At 38.7% G+C, this 21,093-nt stretch overlaps 1 protein-coding gene across 2 annotated transcripts in view; it reads left to right on the top strand.

Annotated features, from left to right (window-relative positions):
• The window catches only part of LOC108603416 (AF4/FMR2 family member 4), a 98,419-nt gene that overhangs the window by 31,845 nt on the left and 45,481 nt on the right, over positions 1 to 21,093 (top strand). For both annotated transcript variants that reach the window (XM_033294123.1, XM_033294122.1), the window contains exon 2: positions 19,341 to 19,528. In XM_033294123.1, coding sequence (XP_033150014.1) covers positions 19,341 to 19,528 — 188 coding nt within the window. The remainder of the gene's footprint in view (positions 1 to 19,340; positions 19,529 to 21,093) is intronic.

Here is a 21,093-nt window from a genome sequence, read left to right as displayed (position 1 = left end):
GAATTGAATGTCTGAAGCGTATGTAGAAGTTGGGCAAATTCGATTATAATTCTATTATCGATTTGAATTCGCAGCTCGTGTGTACTGAGAGTTTAGCTAAAGCTTAGTTTGGTTTTTAAGAAAGTCAAAATACGGTTTCATATTGAAGACTATATAAAGCATATTTAGATGTGCATGTGTATAAAAATTTCGATTATATTGCTTCTTGCCCAACTTGTTATCAATTTTATTTGTGCGCATCTCAAATGTAAATTTAAGCAGCTAAAGTTTTCATTTATTCGCTTGCAAACTTTGTCAAAGCAGCAGCGCGTCAATTAAAGTTTGGTTAGCTTGTTTGTCTTAGCTGCGCTACGTATTTGGCCAAAAGTAATTTACACGCTTCGCTCCGCATTTGAGCTACTGCTTCAACTTAAATTGTTTGTGACTAATTTATATAGCGAAAGGTCATTGTTTCCACTTCAATTAGCCTTTTACTCTTTTGTAGCAGCAACATGCCCACTTGTCATTGTGGCTGTGACCAAATTGGACTTACAGACTCTGACTGACTGACTGACTGACTGTCATATTGACGTTGCTGACAAACACTTGAGGCACTCAAAGCTTATGACAAAATGCCGCTGACAATTTGTTGCATCAAAAGCCAAATTGTCTGGCTCGGCTCGAGTTTGAGCATTGGCCAAATTTGGCAGCGCGCAACTTGTGGCAAATGTAGTCGACACGACTTGAGTTTTAGTTTATGGCTAGACGGGCCCGCCGGCCGGCATACGAAACGTGTGTTCAGCTTGTTGCATGCAACAAAGTTTGCCAAAAACTTTGCAGTCAACTCTCATAAATAGTTGACACACACACACTTTACGCTACACTTATGTGTGTGTCACAGCTACGAGCAAATTAAACAGTTTTATTATGACAGGCACAACAGCAACAGCGACAGCAGCAACAGCAACAGCAGCAACAGCAACACAAGTGCAGCGCACTTTGAGCAGCAACTAAACGAAAGCCATAAAATTAATTTTAATCCGCTTGCAAGTTGCTAAACAGACTCTTACCGTCAGGTTTTAACTCTTGCCACACCTACCGCACACAGCGCTAACCCCCTCGCCACGCCCCCGCGCCCCTTTGAGTGCAACTGGCTCGCTCTACGGCAAATCCGCCTTGTCCGTAACTTACTGTGCCATGTAATCCGCTTGTATTGCCAACATGCATACATATTGCCAACTCATTTAAGCAAATGTCCAGGTCAAAACATCATCGCGATAAACTCACACACACACACCAACACACACACACACACTCGCACTCTTAGCTGGGCAGATGGCATTCAACTTTTTTTTAATAAATTGTTGCCAATGCGTTGCCTTTTTTAATTCCACACTGAGCATGAGCTTTGCTTTTTTTTCATTCTCTCCTTTTTGCTTTGTAGCTGCTTATCGACTTGTCGTCTGCTTAAAGTGTTAAAAACATATTTTTTTTTGCTGCTGCAATATTCTCAAAGAGCTACTTGAGCAGCTTTCGTCTTTTGTCTGCCGCCGCTTTGTGCGTTTTTATTTTATTTTTATTCTTAATTTTATTTTCGGCGCATAATTAATTTAACATGCACATTAATACAAAATCGCTGAACGTTCAAGTGGTACAAGTGGCACTCAAGTGACTCAATAATATAATGAAAGATATGGAAACGAGTGCGATATACTTATGATAAAGTCAAATAAAAGATTTACGCTTTAAAATTGAGCAAGTTATTAGAGTATGTAGAAGTTAAGTAAAGCTTATTGACTAACATAATGTATACATGAACTAAACAAGTAGCCTAAGATTTCATTTAAGCTATAGTTTGGCTTAGCAGCATATCAAACATTGTTATGCGCTTTAATATTGAGCAAAGTGTATGCAGAAGTTGAGTAAAGCTGCTATACTTTAATGATTAAAAGAAGTATTTTATTTATTTATAGTTTTATTTGCACTATGAGCAAGTTAAATATATTTATATGCGCTTTAGCATTGATCACTGCATAAAGCATATTTAAAAGTTGGGTAACTTTTCTTATACTCTGTCATGCTATATTATGAATTTGAATAAAATGAAACCAGTCTAGTTAATGAATAGTCAAATTAAATAAGGCTTGGCTCTATTTTATATATTTTTAACGCTTTGATATTAAGCAAACTATAAAGCGCATTTATTAGTTGGGTAAAGCTTAAATACAAACACAATTTTTGCTTGATTTTAATAAGTAGCTCAAGTGAGCGCTAAGATTTAATTTAAAATATAGTTTGGCAAAAGAGAAATTCAAACATATTTAGACGCTTTAATGTTGAGCAAGTTATAAAGCGTATTTATAAGTTGGGTAAACTAAATGTGAATGAGTAGTCCAGTTGTTGGTTATGATAATATTGAAACGTATTTAGCAGTTCAGTATATTTATTCTTGATTTACATAAATAGCTCAGCTATACCAAGAGTTGATGCTGATAAATAAAGCAATCAAAGTGTATATTGCATTTAGGTATATTTATATTGTATAATATTATAATATTTATGCGAGCGTCGCAGCCTTCAGCTTGTTGTTTGAATTTCTTAATTAGGTAAGGGTATGAAATGAATTCGTTCTTCAGCTGCATTTAGTGAACTCAAAATGCTTTTTGCTCAACACTCGTAGCTCGTAGGCCTTCATGGTTAATTAAATCGCTTAAATTGACGCTGAAGAAGGTTAACATGTGGGTGTTGGCATTCATGAGTTAACAGGCACACACACACATATCTATTCACTCGAAGGTGTTGCAGCTGCTGCTGCTGCTGCCGCTGCACGCTACGAGTATCAACATATGTAAATTTGCTGGCATTTTCCTAATAGCTGTCATAGATGGCAACACCCCCACGAAATGCTTGTTGCCAAGGCAAAATTCGAAAAAGTAGGTGGCGGCTCTGGCAATAAAAAATCAGATGTAAATAACATTAGTTTGATTAAGCTATAATAATTGAATGTGGATTGTGTCGACAGCAAAGTTTTTTGTTTAACATAAAATGCATTTTCCTGTTGTTGCCACTTGCCACTAAATTTGTGCATGTAAAAAATGAAATGTGGCAATTAAGCAAATTGGAAAATTGCATGTCCCCGAGAGTAAAAACGTATACGCCGTGTAAGCGCGCGTGTGTTTGTGTGTGTGTGGCTAATACAAAAATAAAAGATAATCATCGACAAAGGCGCGAACAATGTTCGTTTTGATGATGATGCGTTCATAGCTAAAGTGCAAATTAAAATACAGTTAAACAAATTTTGTTAAATTAATAGCCGGCAGTTCGAGCATTTCCAGTTTTCACACACACACACAGATACACTTATGACGTACAAACACTTAAATGTCACAAGCTTGAGCAGAAAATAAAAATAAGCATAAAAGAGGCGTCATTGCTTATAAATTAATCAGACTGTGCACAAAAAATTCCAAAAAAAAAAAAATATCAGAGCTGCAAAAATTGCCAAACACACACGTCTCAGTCTCTGTCTCAGTATCAGTCTCAAGGCTCTTTGTTGCATAAAATTTGCAGTAAATTTATGGTGCAACGGTAAACGCTGCGCTTGGTAAACGGTAAATGTTGTACGGATAAACGGCATAAAGTATAACGGCCGCGCCTGCGCCGGATTCTGTGCTGACTGTTGACTGTGGGGAGTGCTGGCTGCCAAAATCTAAAGCCGAAGCCGAAGCCAAAGCCAAAGCCATTGAGGTTAAGCGTAACGCTTTGTTAACAAAATTTTGTTGTCTGTGCCTTTTATTTGATTTTTGTAACTCATTTTGTTGGCCAAATGCTGACAGCTTAGATGGATGGCTGGCTGGCTGGCTGGCTTGGCTTACTGCAAATGGCCTTAGACTTTGATTCTCGTTTATTACACAATTTTCATTTCAAAATTTGCTGCAGTGTGTGTGTGTGTGTGGCAAGGCTAAGTCAAAGGCTAAAGATTATTAATTAAATTAGATTTGCAATCAAAGCAAAAGTTTGCTAAATTGAAATTCAATAAGCTGACACAAGCAGCAAACGAATGACAGCGAGCGAGTCCTTTGAGGCTTTGCTATTCAACTTATGAATAGCTTTGACTAATTGCATTCAAATCTACAGCTGTCAGTGCGTCGACTGCAACGGTAAAATTTTCTAAACAATTTTCTTTTTAAGGCAGCTTTAATATTTATTATTATTTAGTTTGGCTGCGTGAGCTGCATAAACAATGACTTGGCTTGTTTTTGTGGTTGGTTGAGCGCTCGCTTGTATTATTGCCTCACCTACTCGACTCCGAGTCGACTCGACTCGACTGCTTAACGCTTCGTCAATTTGTGTTTTTTCTTTTTTTCTATTATTGCTGCATTTTGTAGGCTTTTCACGGCAGTGACCTCAATAACAGGCAAACATTTTTGGTTTAGAGTGTCAGCTAATTATTCAGCTGAGGGTCAGCCCAATATTGGAAGCTGCCACAGCCACAAATGTGTGGCTGCTGTCAAGTTTTGAATTTTTGGCTGCAATTAAAATGACTTACAAATGTCAGAATAAACTCTTAAAATGCCACACAGCAAGCCGCAAGGGATGGGGCGTTGGATACTGCAACTGGGGCAAGTGCGCTGGCATTGAATGTTGCTCAAACATTTCCTGGTTGCTGCTTTGACATTTCTGCTGACCCCGCTGAACCCGCGAACGTCTCCAGCCATGCAACACGTTGCGCTATCGCAGTGCAAAGATCAAATAGTAAAGCAAACGTTGCTGCTGCTGCTTCTGCTGCTGCAGAGGCAGAGAAACTGTCAACTGCTAGACATAATTAATTGCCAGAGCAACAAGAAGCAGCAGCAACAGTTGACCATGTACACATCTTTAACTGCAACTTGCCACACACAAAGAGCAGCAAAGCAACAGAGAGAGCGCAGATGATGTTGCCCGCAGTTTGCTTGGACACTTTATGCGCCAGATGTGCTCGTAAAGATTTCCTCATTGTTCAACGTGTGCATAAAAGCATTTTAGCGTTTTTACCTACACACACACACACACACACACACACACACATGCATGGTGCTGTATAAACAAATCTATGGAAATGTATGTCACTTGAGCATCTTTTATAAATCGCCTACATAGACAGCAGCTCAATGGCTCAGCCGTCTATATAAGCCTATACTATATAGCCGCACTATTTTCATATTTCCAATGCGCATTTAGTTGACAATGAGCGTCGCCGATTACAGCTGCTCCCAATGACAATTAAAACAAATATAATTAATTAATCAGCAGTATATGCATGCAAATCATTTAACACTAAACAAAAGTTACAAGTAAATAAATTTATTACAAACTGTTGGCAGCTGCGACTCAAGCTGCGGCAATGAAGTCCAAGCTCTGAGGCTGAGCTAAAACTGTCAGCACTGAAATGGGGACGTGACAATTTGACGATTTGTGTTAGACACGTGTGCAGAGCCAGAGATTGCTGCAGCTTGCAACTAAAGTAATTAGCAAACGTTTCTCTGCAGCTATAAGTTGGCATTAAAATTTAATCAGTCCGAGCCCAAAAGCTAAAAGCAGCCAACTAAAGCAGCGCACGTGAGCACTGATAACCAAAAAAACAACGGAAATAGTTGCTGTTCGACTCTGTGGCTGTTGTTGTTGTTGTTGTTGCACCCAACGTCAGACTTGTGGCACTTGTGTGCACTTGCGTTGCGCGATAAGCGTCGGTGCCAGCAAAACTTTTATTTGTTGCTGTTTTTTGCTTTTTTTTTCGCCACTGATAAGAGCCACACAGCTGTGCTGGGCTGGGCCCATTGCTAACTTGGCCATGATGCAACGCTATGTCTGTTATCAATACTCAGGTGCATGTGATGCAATTGAACGATAAGCGTAGTGACAGTTTAGTTGCAATAACAGCTTAACACAGCGAGCGACTGAACTCTCTCTAATGAGCAAACAATTTCTAGCTGCTTTTTGTTTTATTTATTGATTGCCGTTCGGCAATTCATTTAAATTAATGCTCTCCACCCAAACACTTACAAATGAGCTAAATTAACATTTTGATGTCGAGCAGCGTGCGCTGACCGTAAGAAAACTCTAAACATTTGTTGCATAAATTAACTTGGAAAATAAATAGCTTGCCCCGCTTCTTCGCCGTCTGTTGTCAAATATACGATTATTTCCCTTTAATTAGATTCAGTTGTCCCAAAAATCAAATGGCCAACAAAGCAAACAACAAACAACCAAACCGGCTGTATTTAATTAGGCCGCATTCTGAACACCTGAGCCTAAACACACACACACACTCACACACACACACGCGTTTAAACTCCGCAGAGTGTCTGTATAAATTTGAAGTAAGCAACAATTATGTTGCCATAGTGCTGCATTGTATGTGTGTGTTGAAGGTGTTGAGTAGAGTCGAGACTGTAAATAAATAGTATAAAACAAAAAAAATAGGTAAATGTCTATGCTAGCTGGGTCAAAGGTCAATAACATAGCAAACTATGCACAAGTTTTAAATGTTTACCAAGTGTTTTGTCTTTTTACTTACAATTGAATTGAACGCTTAAGTACGACTGTCAGCAATTGTTGATATTGTTGGTGAACTCAACAATGACAAGTTTTTAATGCATTCACCAATGTATTTACCAAATATCTAAATCTTTACAAGAAAGAAGCAATTTATCACTTTGTTGGTGTAAATTGAGTAATTTCACCAATGCTAGACATTGTAGAATTATTGCTTCAACAATTCAACCACATTGCGATTAAACATTCCAACTCCACACTATTGTTGTAAAATAAAAGACAAAGACTTTAATAATCACATTTGATTACACCACTGTTTTGTTCACCAACAGTAAATTCACCAATGCTAGATATTGTAGCAGTATTGCTTCGAAAATTCAAGCACATTTTGCATTTTGTAAAAAAAAAGACAAAGCCAATAATATTCACATTTTTAAATTTAGCAGCAATTGTTGATATTGTTGTTGAATTTAACAATAAGTGGTTGCAGTGCATTCACCAATTAGAATATGTCTAACTCTTAAAGTCTTTAGGCTGCTAAATCGATTAATTACTTATCGATTGTTATTAATTTTATGAATTAAGAGTATGCAGTAAATACACCAATACTACATATTGTAGAATTATTGTTTCAACAATTCAAACAAATTTTGATTAAGCATACAAACTCCACATTATTATTGTAAAATAAAAGACAAAGCCAATAACATACACTTTTTAAATTAGTGACAATTGTTTATATAATTGTTGAAATGAAAGGTTGCTGGGCATTCACCAATGTATTCACCAATTGCAATATATCTAACTCTTGAAGTCTAAAACGTTCAATTGTTTATCGATTGTTAATAATTTCATCAATGAAGAGTATGCAGTAAGTTCACCAATGTTATTTATTGTAGAATTATTGTTTCAACAATTTAAACACATTTCGATTAAGCATACAAACAATAGATTATTGTTGTAACATAAGCGACAAAGCCTGTAACATCAACATGTTAATTTCACCAATGTTTTGTACACCAGTGAGGAGCTAATCTCTATACAATACCAAAGTAATTTACCGTAAAGGCCACCAGCATTGTATACACTGATATGTCTAACCAGATCGCTAATAACAACTGCAAACAAACAAACAACATCAACAACTGCCACCCACTTGCTCTTTACATTGTCAGCGATGTTGCTGCTGTTGTTGATTCTTCGTAGACATGCAAGCAATTTTGACTTTTGACAGCTTACAGCTAATTTGTTGTTTTCTTTTATTTAAAATTATAACTCAATTAAAAGTTGTGCGCTGTACGATTCTGCAGATGCTTAAAAGCAACTTGCAACAAACATAAAGTTGTTGTTGATAAATGCGGAATTTTGTTGTTACTGCGGTTTATTGTCTGCGGTTGCTGCTGCTGCTGCAGCGATCGTTGCCATGAGATTTGCAAACAACAACAACAACAACGACAATGAAAACAGGTGCGCGCGCCTGCGCTTTGGCAATTGCAACAACAACAACAACTTGAACTATGTCTTGCAAGTCTTGTGAACTTTTATCTTGCAACTGCCTGCCTGCCCCCACTGACGACGGCAGCTGGCAAAACTTACTCTACAACAATTTTACAACTGGATTCGTTTTGCAAAATTTAAATTCATTCACCTGTGGAAAATTTAATAAACAAGCAAGCATAATATGCATATGTAGCTATGTTTGTTTTCCCAGTTCGAGTTGCTGTTTCTGTTGTTGTTTATTGGCTACTGTGTTGTTGTTGTAGTTGTTGCATTACTTTCACTTTTCCGTTGCTGCAAAATCAGCGCAACGTTTCTTTTTTTTGCTCCGCGTGCCACATGCCAGCGAGGCAGCTTTTGTTGCATTTGTTTAAACTGCGGCTTTGCTTTATGCAACAACTTGAACATATCAACTGTCTTATTGTTGTTGCTGTTGAAAAGAAAATAAACGCCAACGATTTGTGGCTTACAGGTGTGTTTGCCAACAATAAAAAGCAGCAACAGTTGGTGTGGCAAGCGGCAATTTATGGCACACGCTGCGACAATTGTTAAATGCTTTAAATTTAAATATAGACGCAACGTATTGTATGCAAAACAATTAACTAAATGCTTATTCTTCTCTTTCTCATTCACAGGTGCGTATGCTAAAAACAGATTATGAGCAATTGGGCGAACAGGTAACTCGATTAAGGTGCAAATTCGATGTACAAGCGGCCCAACTACTCAAAGTTTGCCGAACAATGCAGCAGAGATTCCTCAATTAAACTTTGACTGCCAATGTAGCAAGTTATGCGATGAGAGAGCAAATTGAAAATTATTTGAAAAGTTTTTGCAAGCAATTTACAGTGAGTGCAAATGCCTGGCAAAATGGCCGAGCAGCAACAACGATAACAACAGATGCCAATCATTGTTTGCTTAGCGCATCAGCAGCAGCAGCAGCTGTTTGTCTAACAGCTACAGATACACGACAAGCGTATCCATGAGATACATTTATTTTTTGCAGCTACTTACTCAAGCATAGCACACACACACAGCCATACACACACATATGTGTGTGTCTCTAAGTAGGTGTGAAATTTTATTGTTGCTCAGTTGGCAATGTTTATTGCCTTTGCAATCTCTTTGGCTCGTTGGCATGCAAAACTTGTTTACTACCGGTATTTGTTTATGTGTTTGAGCCAGCTTAAAACAAAAGCGCATCATCAAAAAGCCGCAACTGTAGCTTAAGCTATAAACTATAAACTAAACTGAGCTGTAACAAAAGTTAAAATTTTGTGTGCAATTAAAACTTGAACTTTAGACAGCGCAGTTATTAGTTTTCGTTTTCATTTGTTTTTCTTTTTTTTTTGTTTGCAATTCTTATGCTAATTTTGAGTCGTGAAAAAATTCGCACTTTCCAACTCGTTTGACATACCAACAAAATAACACAAACTAACCAAACTTAATATAAATCGACGTGCTGCGCGTCGTCGCGTCGCTTCTGGCCAAAATATAAATTAGGGTCAAATATTGTGCAAGTTTTCACTTTCTGCTTGGCTATGTGGGCCACGCTGACAGCCCGTTGATGGCTAAGAAAGAGAGGCAGCCATGCTGCTGCTGCTGCTGCTGCTGCTGGTGGCATGCCCCACTTATGAGTGACCATAAATTTCCGCCTCTAATCGCCGGAGCAAACAAACATGTTAAGTTCTCACAATCGGATGCCGGCGCCGCGGCGCAAGTTGCTCCAAAGTGGGACAGACCGGACAGACAGACAGATCGAGCCACACCTGCAATTGGTCAATTGTTGCTCATGAGTCAGCAATGGCAAGCAGCAGCTGCGTGCAGCCATTTGTGGCAGCTAAGCCAAGTCAAGTCAAGAGAGTTTCCGGGTTATTGCTAATTTAGCATTAAATCAAGTGTGGGGTGGGGTGTGGAGCTGGCAAAATGTCAAATGTGAGTCCACATAATTAAAATGTTTGCATTTTCAAGTTGAATGTGGGCCAAGCTGCTCACATGTATTCAAATGTTGGCTAACCAACTATCTATGCATAAGTTTTAATAACAGACTCTGAACTTTTATTCATAAGCGCCAAATGCTTATCAGTGCACTGGCTAATTTGAAAATCATCAAGTTTTATGGCTCCATTCCAGCGAAAGAGTAACCAACTCCAACCAAAACCTTGCGTGCTGTCAAACGCGGAAATTATGGCCGCTAATCGTGGCCATAAGCAGCCGCAGGATAATTCTGTCGCAGTCGCCGTCGCTGTCGCTGCTTCTAATTTGCCGTTTCCTGCCCCTGTCGCTCGTAATTACACAGGCCGTGTGGCTAAGCTTACGCCCCATTTTGTAGCCCAAACTAGTGGAGAGTGATCCACCAACAGCAACAGCCCTCGAGCCGTCGTAGCTGTCGCTCCACTTAGTTGGCAATATGAAAAGCCAGTCAGCCAATTTTGAATGCAGCGCTGACAAGCGCATTTGGCTGACTGACAAACTGACTGACTGACTGACTGACTGACTGACAGACGAGCTGCGTGTTGGTAGCGAATAAAACGACTGCAGTTACAGTTAACGGCATCTAATAGATACTTTGCCACCTTGGCATTACCATTACCAGCTTTGCATGTGTGTGTGTGTGCCACTCCAGGCGCCCATTGCCAGTCGTTCGACTGCCGCATCTGCCGCTCTATACAAATAATACAGATATTAAGTGCAATCTACAGCTTATTGGCATACAAAACGCAAATGGCATAAAAGGCTTACAGCTTGCAATTAGTTTGGCACTTTTATTGCCATAAATAATTGACACAAATATATCAAAATGAAATTCCATGAATAGCAGTACCCATACTTCAATAAACTTTCAAGAAATTGTGCAGTGCTTAATTGAAAGAGATTTAGATATGGATCTTTCCTGCTATAATAACAATAATTCGTTTGAGTTTAAGTCTTTTATTCGTATAGAAAGTAGACAAGTTTAGGCTTGACACACTTAAAGTGGCAATCAAATTAGTTTTAAGCAGCGCAGCTAACGTACAACATTTGCTATATATATATGTAAAATATGTTAATCAAATAGTTTTGCTAATTATTAAAGCTCTTAAGATTCATACTTACTGACTAATAGATGCATAAGTTATTTATTTGTATAAAGAAGTTGAATTTAGAGCCCCAAGTAACTAAAAGAATTACTCTTACTTACATATTAAAATTTCTTATATATATTCATGAAATTAATATCAAATTTATTACTCTTACTTATAAAAAATTTCTTACATTTATATAAGAAATTAATATTAAACTTATTAAAGAATTTTAGATTTAATTTGTTAAATCAGCATAGAGAGATAATTAATTAATAGATGAAAAAGCTATTTATTTTAAGAAGTTTGATTTAAAGCCCCAAGTAACTGAAAGAATTACTCTTACTTGAGAAATTTATATAAAATTTATTAAAGAATTTCGTTGCTTTTTATTTTAATTTGTTAAATCAGCATACTAAAATATAATTGCTAAACTTAAACGTATATATTTCTTATTTATTTATGTGTAAGTAACTGAAAGTATTAATCTAACTTTTCTTAAATTTCTTACACTATTTAAATTCGAAATTAATATTAAACTTATTGAAGAATTTCGTTGCTTTTTAATTTAATTTGTTAAATAAGCATAGTAACGGATAATTGCTAAACTTAAGCGTATATATTTATTAATTATTTAGGAGTTATTAATTATTAATTTCAATCAGCCGCATTTGCATTTGGATCCGAGATGTAAGAGATTCAAATAATTTTTGAATTTAATCTTGAATTAAAATATTTTTGAATGCAATAATTTTCTCCCAATATGAATTAAAATTACACGCAGAATCATTCAGTCTTAAATAATTATTTTGAAATTGAATTCTAAGTTAGAATCATTATTTAAATGGTTTGTGTCCAGGCTAAAATTTTAACTGCTGCATTTAAATAAAAAAACAAATGCATTTCGTTCAAACGTTAATTATTTAATTTAATTTTTTTTTTGTAACTTATTAAAGCTTTTTTTTCTTATATTAGCATAAGTTACTGTTTTATTATAATAACTTATACTAGTTTATAAATTGCTTAAGTGATTGCAACAGCTTTAGAGTTAGTTATGGGATATCAATATCCAACAGATCTGTGTGGTGCATCCTTTGGATCTTCCTGGCTCGGTACGCTTCTAAGTAGTCCATGCTTTAGTTGCTCTTGTGTGCTTTTCAAGCTTTTATTGAATCTCTCTCTCAACTGAAATGCAATTTTAAATTTCGATAAAAATTAAATGACTCTACGTTAAGAATTTAATTTAGCCATTGCTCTGCTTACTTTTGCCGTCTATTAACTGACTTTCGAAAACAAACACATACCGGTAATTAGCTGGCAAATGGTAACAAGCAAAAGGCGACCAAAAATTTTGTTGTAAGCCATCAATTTGAAATGGCGTCGGGCCCAATCGCTTAATTAAAATCTTTAGTGCTGAGCAAGTGCAAGTCACTCCAACAGCAAAATCAAACACAAGTGCAGGCCAGGCCAACAAACAACTAACGCGGCCAAAGCGAATTTCAAAAGCGCAACGGCAACGTCACACACGCCCCGCCACACCTCGACGCCAAATTGTGGACGCTCTTGGAGTCATTGTGAAACAGCCGAACAGGCGATGCCCACATTTCAGTTGAGTTCACTTCGCTTCGCTTCGCAGGGCCAAGCCAAAGAGCCACCCGCAAATCTCTCAGCCGAACCAAGCAGAGCCAACCAACCACCCACCCACCCATTGTAGTATCTACACTCAGTTTGTATCTCTGCCTGTCTGCAGCTACAAATTGAGCGCAAACGCATAATTAATTTCCAGTGCCAGCAACAGCAACAGCAGCAAAAGCAGAAGACGCAGCAAAGTAAAATCAAATGAAAAATGAGATGGAATTAAGTTAATGTTTTGTAATCCACAGGTGCGGGAGCTGTTGCTGCCAGGTGCGCTGCTGGCAGCGACAGTCGCACAATTATAACGGTTATTATTCAACTAGTTGTTGCCAACAGCAGCAGCAATCGTTTGTTTGTTTGGCGAGGCTTATAGTCTATAGATCGCTAGCTCAATAAACAAATTTTGAGCAACTTAACGCTTTAGTTTATGCACTTTATTTGTTTAGTAGCTTCTCACGCTTTAGACGTAAATGGACTTTCCCAAAAAGAAAAACAACAGCAGCAGCGAATGTTTCTAAGCACGTAACAACAATAACGGTTAATTTCGTTGAGTATTGTGGGATTGTGTAGTCACACCACAACAACAACAACAAGCATAAACATAACTGTGATTGCCGTCAGCATAATTGCGGCGTAATTGCAGCTGAAGAGGGCAGCATGAAGCGGAAAATGAAAGTGCAGCAAACTAGAAAATTAAAGAAAATATAAGCAGCAGCAGCAGCAGTAAAATAGTTTTGAAATTTTTTTATATCTGTATTTTTTATGGCGCCAGCAGCAGCAGCAGCCCAGACGCTGCCTAATTGCAAACAAATGATTTTGAGATGCGTTACAATTACGTTTCAAATTCATTTACTTCATTTCGAAAGCCCCAGACTGTAGACTTGGCTAACTGAAATTGATTTTTAGCGCTTTGACTGTCTGTGCGTGATTGCCAAAAATCTATGAAGCAGCCCGCGCGCCAAGTGAAAGTAAAAAAAACCGAAAATAAATTTATAACAAAAATGAAAAAACCAAAAGCAAAGACGACGACTACTTGGCTTTCGTTTGCAGCGATTATGAAACGCCAGAGAGTCAGAGGTGCGCTATTACTATTGGCAAGTCATGCAAGCAAAGAGTGGCCAGGTGGGTGGTTGGGTGGTTGGTGGGGTGGTGTGGTGTTGTAAGCAGGTGCGCGAAACTTTCAACAGCCAGCGGCAATCATTAAGCCGATGATGTTGTTCGCACATTTTGCCACTGAAATGCTACTCAAGTGTAACTGTGTGTGTGTGTATCTGTGTGAGCTACGCATTAACGGTTTACTGTCAAGTGGGTCGCGAGCAGTGTAAACAAAATGAAATGAAGATCAGCGCGCTTGGAATGTTTGAAAACGAAAGCTCCAAAAACTTCTGTAATAAACAAATTGCAACATAAACAAACAAACTGCATGTTGCAGGCCACAGCAGCAGCAACTTATTGCAACTCGAAGTTGTATATACGATCGGCCTTTTATAATGAACTACGACGACACTAAAAGCAGCTGTAAGCTTCAAGACCCCAATTCAAGCTTCGAATGTGCCGCAAATGGGTTAAGTGGCTTTCAATTTAGACAGCCATGAATCAGAATGTGCAGCCGACCACGCCCCAATGTCACAATTTCCGCAGCTAAACATGCTAAATAGATATGCGCGCCAATTGAGTCACTTTCTTTATCTTTTATGCAGACAATTTGTCATCGATCGCTGACTCAGTGCCAAGACATCCTTCAAACTCATGTCCAGTTAAGGAATTGCTCATGCTCAAGCTGTGCGCGCTGCTATATTGGGTGACACTAACGTTTAGCATTGAACATAAACAAATAGAGTGAGCAACAATTGTTTGCGTCAAATGACGCCTTAAATTTATTAACGCCAGCCGTAGCTACAAAGTTCAATTCCGTATTGTGTGTGTGACTCAGTTGGCAATGCAAGCCCCTCCCCCTCCCCGCCGCTGCTTTACAATTTGTTATCACGAGCGGCTTTAACATGCGCCATATTTTACAGAATTGGCAGCAAGCGCGTGTCACAATTCAAGGCGTTAAGCAGCTTTTGTTTATATTTATTTATATTTATTTTTTTTTTGTCAACTCGCCACAATAGAGTTGCAGTTGACTTGTTGCATAGACAATTAACCCAAATTGTGCGCACGTGGGCAACTTTTTGGGGCGCTGCAACAAACTCTGTGTTGCAACAACAACAATAACATTATTATAAACATTAATGGCGAACAACTGAGATCATTGCATAAGGCTACGTCATCTGTTGGCAGCTGGCACTGGCATCGGCACTGGCATCGCTGCCCAGCTGGGTGAAGCTATTCGCATAATTGCTCTGGCCCATTTGGGCTTGTCAAGCAAATTGGCCAAAGCCAAAGAGTCGCAGCCATAGAAATCTAAAGTAAATACCTGGAAAGGCACATGCTCAGACAAGAGTTGAATATGTGACTACAAAATAAATAAGAAAATACAAAACACAAATATTTCTTTTGTCGTTGCAGTTTTATTTTATTAAAGTATTTTTAGCAAGCATGTTAGCATTTTTTGGAATGCTTATTATTTAGTAAACTATTTATTTTGTTAAACTATGTATTTGTCATGTATTTGATATAGAACTTTTTATTGAAAACAATTTAATTTGCATTCAATTGTAAAAGCAGTTGAAGATTTAATAGCCTGCAAAGTTAAACCTATGCTTTCTCTTATTCTATAATTATAGATAGATAGATATAGATATTATTCTAGATAGATATTATTCTGCTACAAATTATAGCAATAAGAGTTATAGTTAGGATGTAGTTGACTGAATCAATGAATCAATAAGTCGTAAAGCAAATCTTTCTTAAAATGTATTCTTGTTTTTTTCATACTTCTATTTATAGATAGAAGATTTTTCTAGCTTAGCCAAGTTAAGTTTCTTAGTTACTTATGTAGCATGTCAGCTCAATTATATTTTATACAAATTAAATTATTTAAATATTATTACGTTTTTGAATTAATTATTGAGCTCAAGCCCACTGAGCAGTTCGCAGCTTTGCATATTTGCATAGCTATTTAATATATACTATAATATATAATATAATATAAAATATATGCAGCAAAGAATTAAGTAATAATATTAATTAATAATAATATTTATTACTTAATTCTTTGTTGTATATATTTTATTATCCAGCAGTTAAGTTGTGTTGAGTTGTCTTAAGCTAAATATTAAAATCATTGCTCAAATTCAATTGATTGAGCCACAGACACTTTAAGACTTTATTGCTTCATTAACTATTTAAAGCTAAGCCAAGCTAAGCAATTAATTGAAAGCCTTTGCAATTGTTATACAAAAATCAATGCACTAAATTTTATTTTAAGCTGCAATTGTTTAATATGCAGCGCATCAAGCGCCCAAAAGTATTTACGAGTGCGCACTGCATCTCGCTCACACTCGCACTCGCTCTCTCTCGCTCTTTTGTATCTTTTAGTGATTTTGCATGCAGTTCGTGTATTTTGGCACGCGTTTACGCATTTTAAAAAAATCGCATCTCAGGGCGAGGCGCTGCGAATTCGGTAAATGCCACGCGCGTTGCAGTGGCGCCGTCGCTCATAATAATGAAGTTGAGGCTGTTGAAGTGGCAAATATTTGCGACTGCGACTGGGACTGCGACTGCGCGAATGCAACAGGGCGTATTATTGTTTTTTGTTGTTGTTTGTTTGCGCTTAATTAATTATTTGGGTTGTGGTATTTACAGTTTTGTTGTTGTGCCCGCTTGGCCTTGTCTCAAACGAGCCCACGGCCACAAATGTTTGCGGTTGGATTTGTTATCAGTGAGCAGCGCGTTATCAGCACATGACCAACGGTATTCCCAGGCAGCTATCTGCGCTGCCAACTGGGCGTATTTGGAAGCATAAAGCATAAGTCAACATAATGTGGTCGGCAGCACTAGCGGCCAGCACTGATAGCCGTTATCTAACCGCAAAAATGAAGCGTTATCAGTGAAAACAGCAGCATATCAGCCGCAGACGCCCATTCGAGCTGAAAACCACACACACACACACACACACACATTGTCTAAATATGTCATTATCAGTGGCTACAGCTGCATTTTTGAGGTTGAAAAGCTTTTCACAGATAGTCGCCAGTACGTGATGCAGCCAAACAATGAGCGCTTAATAAACTTAATTGTGATTAGAGCTATTGTTAGTCTAAGGGGGAATCATCCAACTGACTCTGATCGTAAACACTACATAATTTACAATTTACAACTATGCGGGTATTAAAACTCGCTGAGCGAAAAATTCCCCCCCGAACTAGGTGTAAAAATCCCAGCATGAGCTCAGGGAGAATAAAAAGCACAAAACGTAGCTGAGCATCCGTTTCGTCATCATTATTATTATCATCATCATGAGTTGACTTGGCGTCATAGCCAAAGCGGCCGGCGCGTCATAAACAACAAAAATATTTCTCTTAAGTCAAAGTTAATTGCTCTTAAATCAACGGCGATCGCAGCGCGGCGCGTTCTTTGTTTCGTCGCTGGGTACAAGCGAACTCGGGTGCGGGTTTCGGGAGAGAGCGGGACGGGCAGACAACAGGTAAACATTATATAAAGCATTGGTTGCAGCTACTACCTACAAGAGCAGTAAACAAACTCACACACACACACACATACACAGCTATGCAATTTGCGTATGTATTGGCAGCAGCTTACGTAAAGTCGCTCGAGTGAGTGAGTGAGTGCGTTTGAGTTTTGCACTCAAAGAGAGCGTGCGCAGTAAGCGCGAGAAAGAGAGCGTGCGAATGTGGGACAGGAACTGCTGCTGCTGGGGTACAATGTGCAAGTGAGCGAGATAGAGCGAGAGCGAGAGAGTGCGGGTGCAATTGATACAACGAGAGCGAGTGCGAGTACATTGCGGATACATAAACAAAACGGTAGAAGCGAACCAGCAGCACAAAGCATAGAAACACAAAAACAAACGTCACAATGTAGCTCACTCTCGCTCACACGCACACACACACACATACACTAACTGAGTGTGTGTACCGGAAAATTGCAAATGCTGCTCAAACTCACAGCGCGCATACCGGCGAGCGAGCGCGAGAGAGAGAGAGCGCGCGCTGCTTCGGCCCCAAAGCAAAGCCGAAATGCCGAATCGCCCGAATGGCCGGCCGAAGCGAGCGAGCAACACAAACACAAAGCAACGACGAACCCGACCCGGCGACAACTCAGCGAGCGGCCGCAGCACAGAATCATTCTTGAAAGCGCGCGCGAACGTTTCGCATCAGCCAAGAGCTAAACCCAAACGCAAGACAAACAAAAAAAACTCAAAGCCCAACAACAACAACAGCAGTAACAAAAAAAAAAAAAACGGTTAAGTGTGGCTCCAACTCTACGCTTTACTTTTTGGTAGTAACTGTAACTGCGCGTAAAACTTTAAATAGTTGAAAAAAAAAGTGCAAGTGAATTTACGAAGCGAAACCAGCAAAGAAATTTATGCATGAAATTAAGAACGAGGCCTAGTAGCCCAAATTCAGTCGAGACGCTAGCAAAATAAAAAACAGCATAAAAAAAACGTATAAAACCAAATATTTAAATAATTAAAAATAAACTCAACGTTGTGCGAGGCGACGTCAACGATTTGCCCGTTAGAGACGCGCGCGTGTGTATCTGTGTGTGTGTGTGTGTGCCTGTGTGTGTTTTGTATCTGTAAGATACGCGCCCGCCCGCTGACGCATTTACCCGGTTATCGCCGCCGTCGTCGCCGGCCGGCGTTTTGTGCCCAATTAAATCAGCTAAGCAAATAGCAAATAAGCCAAAACGCTCGCTAACTGCGAATGCATGTCAATCAATTGGCAAACACAAATACACAAATACAATCTCATATCACAGCTGCAACTGCAACAGTGTGCGTTAGTGCAAGTGCATAGCAAATGTTATATATATATATATATATATATTGTATTAAAATAATTAAATAAATACGCCTTGGCAGCGCTGCGGCCAAGCGGTTTATAAATAATTCACAAACCCCAAGTGCAGATGTTTGCCATAATACATGTCATAATCAATTGCTAAATCGTACAGCAAATTTTCTCTCTCAAGCACAAGCCACAAGAATTTCTGAAGGTTGCTGCCACAGCCACAGCAACAACAACAACAACAACAGCAACAAAGGTGATTACATAAAGATATAATGTCTTATAGAGTATACGCTGTGTGAGCCAAATGTGAAAGGCTATAGAATATACCGTTATGGTTTGGTTTTGGCTAAACGGGCGTGCCCTGTAACCAACTGACCTGACCCCATTAGCTGCCCAACAAAGCCGCCTAAAGCTGCTTAGCCAAGGTTATTCCTCGTTTTTTTTTTTGCAAACGCAAACGTTTTCGCTAAAATTTTCCAATAATTTAGTACGCGGAAAATTCACTGAACTTGGCGTGACTGCTACATAAACTTCTAGATAAATTAAACTATTTACATTAATTGCGCTCAATTGATGATTCATATATGTGTTGATTTAAATGCGCTTTAAGTAGAACTGATAAGCATTTAGTTAAAATTATGACGCTGTGGGAATTTCCCAAATAACATAAACATCAACATGTTGTTTATAACTTTTGTTTTGCTTTTGCTTTTTGCAGGAACCTCTGGAGCTCAAGAAGCGTCTGGAGGAAGTGCGACTGCTGGAGTCGCGACGCTCAGCTCGTTTGGCCGATCAGGATCGCGACACGGACTTTGCTCGACTAGCAGACATGGGTGGTGATCGTCGACGCACCACACAAGCACCACACAGTATTGATGCCACACTGGCGTCCACGCCAATGTACAAGTGAGTAGCAATTGAGTTTCTACATATCAATAATTCATAAACGGGCGACAAATTAGCGGAACAAGCGAACGAGTCACGGCTAGCGACAGACAGACAGCTACAGTCTCCAATACTTAATGTTGTTGTTATTTTATTTTTATTGTTGCTGTTGTTGTTGCTTATCTAAGCGCAGCCGGCTAGACAACGCCAAGTTGTTTAGCATACAGACTACTAAAAGTTGTTGCTAGTAATGCAATTTTTATATAAACTGCAGCGCGTTTTCCGCTCAGCGACAGAGCGAGAGCGAGAGAGAGCGAGAGCGAACGAGCGAGTAACGACGCCATACTGATTGCAAATAAATTCGAATAGACGACGCGACGACAACGTCAACAACACATTTGATTACGAGAACGTAAAAAAATAGTAAAAAAAAAAACTAGCACCTCTTAACAAATAGAAAACTTTTGTGCAGCGCATAAAAAATACAAAACTTTGAGCTGTGTAGAGCATTTAAAATTCGCTGATTCACTTGTTGATTTGCCTGCTCTGGCTGTGGCGTATTTTTATTTCAATTTTAATTGATAAGCGTCGCAAACTATTAGCAACAAAAACAACAACAACAACAAAAGCAGCAGCAGCAGCAGCGACAACAAGTGTGCCAACAAAATGCCGGCCACGTTCTTAATTGATAATAAAAATAATAACAATAATAATCAAAATTCAGCAAAGCGTTGAAGACGAACGACAACTGTTCAATAGGGTGTTAGGGCGGCGCTGTGGGTGGGCGTGGCTGCTAAGCAATTGCGTCGTAATCAAAGAAACTAAAACTAAAATGTGTGTAATAAAATTCGTATAAAACTCAATTGAGCTCACAATGCGAGTTTAATTTAATTACTTACAAATGCTGTGAGCGCCTCCCAAGTGGGCGTAACCAGTGCTAAAGGTAATGCCGGCTGCGTTTATCTCGAACGCACACGCCAGTCCAGTTCCAAGTTGAGTTGTTGTTGTTGTTGTTGTTATTGTTTCATTGAATTCGAGATCGTATGCGGAAGTGTTTATTTCACAGATACGTAAATACGAGTAACACAGCATGTGTGCGCGTATGTGTGTGTGTGTTCGTGTGTGTGTGTGTTATGGTTTCTATCTGTCGTCGGCCATTTTGTAAATGTCTTCAAGCCATGCGGCGTTTTCTGATATACACACAATTGTAATGATAACAACATTTTCATATGCCAAAGAAACTTGTTCACCTTGCTCACAGACACACACACACACACACACACACACACACACACATGTATATGAATGCCACGCGTGTCTCTCACGTAATGCGACGCAATTCACACACACACACACACATACACACTGCTAATCTAAACTGTAGCTGCTGCTCTCGCTTACGTTGATTTCGCTTACGTATTTTGTTGTTATGCTTTTTATACATTTACATTGCAATAAACAAATTTTCGTAGCACAAGCATTAAATAATATTTACTTAGTTTAAACAACTATCTAATTTCAAGGTTTTGCTGCATGTAATGCGCAAGAATTAAATGTCGAGAGCGCTGCAATTGTTTATAAATAAT

The sequence above is a fragment of the Drosophila busckii genome, chromosome 3R (assembly GCF_011750605.1).
Source record: "Drosophila busckii strain San Diego stock center, stock number 13000-0081.31 chromosome 3R, ASM1175060v1, whole genome shotgun sequence".
NCBI lineage: Eukaryota > Metazoa > Arthropoda > Insecta > Diptera > Drosophilidae > Drosophila > Drosophila busckii.
The sequence above is the reverse complement of the archived record's forward strand: the minus strand, read 5'-3'. Positions and strand labels throughout refer to the sequence as shown.